Here is a 4,591-nt window from a genome sequence, read left to right on the forward strand (position 1 = left end):
TACTAATAAACCAAGTTTACCTCTTCTGAATTACATTCAAATTTGAGATGCTATTATTGGCCGGTTATTATGGCATGGATTTTGCCGCCATTGCCACCTACCGATTGCACTCAGGCAAAAATCCAGCTAAAATTCGCCTTTAGCTGTCCAATTTGCAAAGCTGGGAAGCTCCCAAAAGTGAAAAGCGGCCATTTGAGAGCAGATTTTAGCTGGATTTTGCCTGGATGCAGTCAGGAGGCAGCAAAGGTGGCAAAATCCATGTGATAATACCTAACTGCATCCCGAATTCGAATGTAACTCGGAAGTTTAATAAATTGAGTTTATTCTACCTTACCTAAAGGCCCGGGTAGAATTTTATAAGTACATCAAAGATAAAAAGAAAGCTTTTTATCAGCAAAATTGGGCCGATCTAGACAGAGATCTGAAATCAAATGATACCAAAAGCCAGGGTATAAATGCATGCAGTGAATAAATAACAATAAGCCTTGTTGCCATGGGTTTGGGAGACAGGCAGCATGACCTCACAAGGGAGCTGCAGCTGAAGTAAATGTAAGGTCCAGAGTGTGTGTCCAGTTTGCTATTGGCAATCAACCATGGCAGACTATTCTGGGCTGATCGTCATCCTTTTGGTATGGCTCTGGTCATGTGCAACGGGTCAGAGTCCAATCCAAGTCCTTTACGTGCTGTGGTTCAGTGGAGAAGTATTCATGGTCTCAACGGCCGTTTCCAGTCTCCTGATGCTCATGTTTGGAGTGCTGTATTTGATGTTTGTCAATCTCCCAGCCATCATCCGTTTCGAGTATGCACTCATAGATGCCGTGGAAGAGGTAAGCATTGCAATTTCGTCTGGTGGGAGGGAAGGGGACAGTGCTGTTTTGCAGTGGGTTTTAAGTGCTCTTCTAATTATAGTCTGATTAGGAATTTTATCTAGTATTTTTGCTTTTTCCCATATTTTAAGATTTCTGTTGAGGTGCCTTAGCTTGGTTATTTACCTGGATAATTAATGACAACATGGTAGTCAAGAATAGTATTAAGCAGAAAAGGAGGTTAGCCAAAAAAGAAATTTGTACAAATGTTAAAAGGCCTAAGAAACATGCCAAGAATTCAGTAGCGAGTTCAATGAATCCAGAATTATTGGAGGCTGCTACGACTTTGAAACAATTAAAAATGGAGGAGTTATTCCTAATCATATGACTGATCATCATAGTGAGTCTTTGCAATTAATAACACTGAATCCTCCCAAATCCATCAAGAATCCACAATCTTCCAAGACTAAGAAAAGGAGATGTCTTAAGTCAAATTCCTCTGCAGCAAAGATAATTAAGCAGAGTTTATCTGACAGTCTAATCAATTTAGCATCAGAGAAGGGAAATATACCTAATGGAAATATAACTGTTAATGAATCGCAAGCTTCCATACCCCAGGAACAGTCTGTAATAATCTCAGATAATTGACATTCAACTGACCTGTCCCCTCTGTCTATTATTTCATGGAACATAGCTGGTTGGAAGCCCAGATGCAGGGACCCTACCTTTATGCCTTTTGTCAACAGACATAATATTATTATTCTACAGGAAACGTGGCTTGCTGAAGATATATCTATAGAGGGTTATAAATTCATGGGTTTAAATGCTATTCCTGGCAAAGGTAGTGGGAGATTATGTGGTGGCTTAGGGGTGCTGATATCTTTGGTACTTAAGGTTCAAATAACTAAGGTTTCTGCACTGGAGCAGTATGCCCTAGCTGTTCTTTTGAAGTTTAAAAAACAACTTATTATATTTGATTAATATCTATATTCCCCCACTTCAAGGCCGTGCTAAGAAAGAAAGTGTATGGAACAAGCTTAATTCCTTTATCAAAGATTTGATGTTTGAGGCTCCAGCAGCTAATTTTATTGTTGCAGAGGATTTCAATGCAAGAATTGGTGCTGACGATGTGTCTTTGTATGCAAAATACAATTGCCAACCACCTTCCCCTACAGTTATTCCCCCGACAATGTGCCGCAAATCTAAAGATATGTTTTGTGGTTTTAAGGGTCTTTGCTTAGTTCGCACCTTTAATGAACTAAATTGAATTATCCTAAATGGAAGTTTTAAGGACGACCATCCAGCTGAATATACGCACTGGGTAGGTGCCAGACCATCACCAGGTGATTATGTAGGGGTCTCTCCAAATTTAATATCTCACATTTCTAAGTTTGCTATTGTTAGCAGACCTGACAGTGACCATTTTCCAGCCCTCTTGTGTTTAAAATTTTATGACAGTTTTACCCTGCCTCTTGATAAGATCTCAATTTTTACTAACGATATCAGTCTAACCCGAGTTAAATGGTCCCCCCAACTGTCTGATACCCTCACTAAGTTTCTTTCTAGTGAATCAATTAAGCGGCTTTCCATTACAATAGCGGATGCTAATTTGGATTCTGAAATACTGTCTAATTATAATACTTTAATTAGTTCTCTTCAACCACTATTAACCGTTTCCAAAAGTAATTCTGCTAGATATAAATCGATACGTCATCAGAACTGGTTTGACTTAGAATGCAAAGAATTATGGGCACACCTTAAATATCTTTTCAAACAGTATAAATTAGATCCAACACAATTTTCTGTATCTGAACTTCTGCAACAGAAGAAAAGATACAAGCTTTTAGTAAGACAAAAGAAAAAGAGTGCCATGATAGACTCTTGCAATAAACTAATTATGTCAGCTAGTGCAAACAATCCCAACTTATTTTGGAAAGAGGTTGCTCCTTCGTTTATTAAGAATTCAGACAATTTTACAGCCCAGATCCCAGCCCACACATGGGAAAGTCTTTATGATTCTGTTGAAAACACTTCAGACTCATTAGTAGCTGATCTTATGATAGAGGTTTCGTCTCTTCCCTTTGGCCTCCAGTTTCGCATTCAGAGATAAAGAGTCTTATCACCCAAACCAGTTCGTGCCCCAGGTGCTGATTTTATAACTGGTGAAGTACTCAAAAATAATCTTGATTGGTGGGTTCCGGTCTTCTCTAAATTATTTACGACCATTGATAGATCTGCTTCCATTCCAAAAGACTGGGGCCTGGCCATCATAATCCGGATATATAAAAAAGGCAATAGATCCGATCCCTCTAATTTTTGACCGATTAGTCTCCTGAGTTTGGTGAGCAAGTTGTACACAAAACACCTTTTAAATAAGTTTTTAGATTGGCTTGAGTCCGAGGATATTCTGTTGGCTGAACAGGCAGGCTTTCGGCCTGGACGATCCACTATTGACCATGCAATGATATTGCAATATCTTGTTGAAAAATACCTCCATTATGGTCAACCACTATATGCGGCATTTATAGATTTTAAGTCCGCCTTTGATTCAGTTAATAGATCTAGATTGCGGGGGAAACTATTGTGCACTAATATAGACAAACGACTCCTCTTGCTTCTTATTAAGATCCATGAGAATTCTAATATCAAGGTTAGATGTAGTCTCCAAGGACATGTTTCCAAGACAATTCCTGTTAAGACGGGTGTAAGGCAAGGATGTGTCCTGGCCCCCACTTTATTTAATTTTTACATCAATTCCCTTGTTTCTGCTTTGAATAATCTTTCTTTTCATCCTCCAAAATTGGCTAATAAGCATATCAACTCATTGCTCTATGCGGACAATGTTTTTATCCTCTCGTTATCCCCCATTGGACTTAAAAGAGGATCTCATGGAGTGTCTTGGCAGATAAACATTGATGTTTCTAGTCATTGTGCATTCTGCTTCATTTTACAAAGAACTTCCATATCTTATTATGATTTTTTTCTTTGGCAGGGGAGATTCCTGCAATTCCTGCAATTCCTGCTACATGGCAATCATCAGCCTGCTGTCCTTCAGGTCAACCAGGTTGGCCCACGGATGAACAGAGGGCAAGCGCCAGGGGTGGCCATGATGCACCCAGTGTTCATCCAAGGGATCAAGAATGCCCCTGTTCGCCCTAGAAGTGCCCCTGCCTGTGGAACCTGCCTGACATTTAACCAGTGTACAGCCGTCCCACCAAGACCACAGAGTGCCCCAGCGATAATGAACCCCTCTGCACTCGGACGAGGCAAGACCACTACGACAGAACAACAGGGAAGCATGCTCCTAAGACGAAGCGCCCGTATCACGGCCAAGGATGCCAAGATGCCCAAAGGCTTTTAGGACTTCTTAGAAGATCTATAGACAATAGACTTAGACTGTTAGGATTTTTTCCCCCCATTTGTTTATGTCTTCTCCGGAGACCCAGAGAACTGGACAGTGTGCAAAGTTCAACCCCAGCTCTTTTCCATTCCCCCTAGTCCTGCTGCTTACCTCCTTGTTTTGCTCCCACGGTCTCACACACACGCTTTGCCCTGGAAGCAAATAGGGGTCGTTCCCCCAGTCCTTGGGCTCCAATATGGGGTCTAGTGGCTGCCAGGGCCTGGAACTGGGTCCCTGTCAGGAGGACGCCATGACAGCCTCTGTTCCCACTGGATGCATAGCCCACACTCCCCTGCCACAGCCAGGGGCCATCAGTTTGCCTTCCCTCTCTTGCCTTTGCAGTGAGGCCGGGTTTGCTCTTACAAAGCACTGGGGCTCAGGTCCT

The 4,591-nt window shown here is 41.5% G+C and overlaps 1 protein-coding gene across 1 annotated transcript; it reads left to right on the top strand.

Annotated features, from left to right (window-relative positions):
- The first annotated feature begins 476 nt into the window (after window positions 1-476).
- LOC149307284 (uncharacterized) lies at window positions 477-4,331 on the top strand. Its single transcript, XM_089539111.1, has 2 exons — window positions 477-827; window positions 3,799-4,331. The coding sequence occupies exons 1-2, from the start codon at window positions 594-596 to the stop codon at window positions 4,165-4,167; spliced, it is 603 nt and encodes a 200-aa protein (XP_089395237.1). The 5' UTR covers window positions 477-593; the 3' UTR covers window positions 4,168-4,331.
- The last annotated feature ends 260 nt before the right edge of the window (window positions 4,332-4,591 follow it).

This window comes from Sceloporus occidentalis, unplaced genomic scaffold, assembly GCF_023333645.1.
Source record: "Sceloporus occidentalis isolate IW3139 unplaced genomic scaffold, rSceOcc1.0.p SCAF_9, whole genome shotgun sequence".
Classification (NCBI taxonomy): domain Eukaryota; kingdom Metazoa; phylum Chordata; class Lepidosauria; order Squamata; family Phrynosomatidae; genus Sceloporus; species Sceloporus occidentalis.

Coding starts and splice junctions, on each gene's coding strand:
- LOC149307284 (XM_089539111.1), top strand. CDS start 594: ATGGCAGACTATTCTGGGCTGATCGTCATCCTTTTGGTATGGCTCTGG. Junction 828..3,798: donor TCATAGATGCCGTGGAAGAG/GTAAGCATTGCA, acceptor TTTCTTTGGCAG/GGGAGATTCCTGCAATTCCT.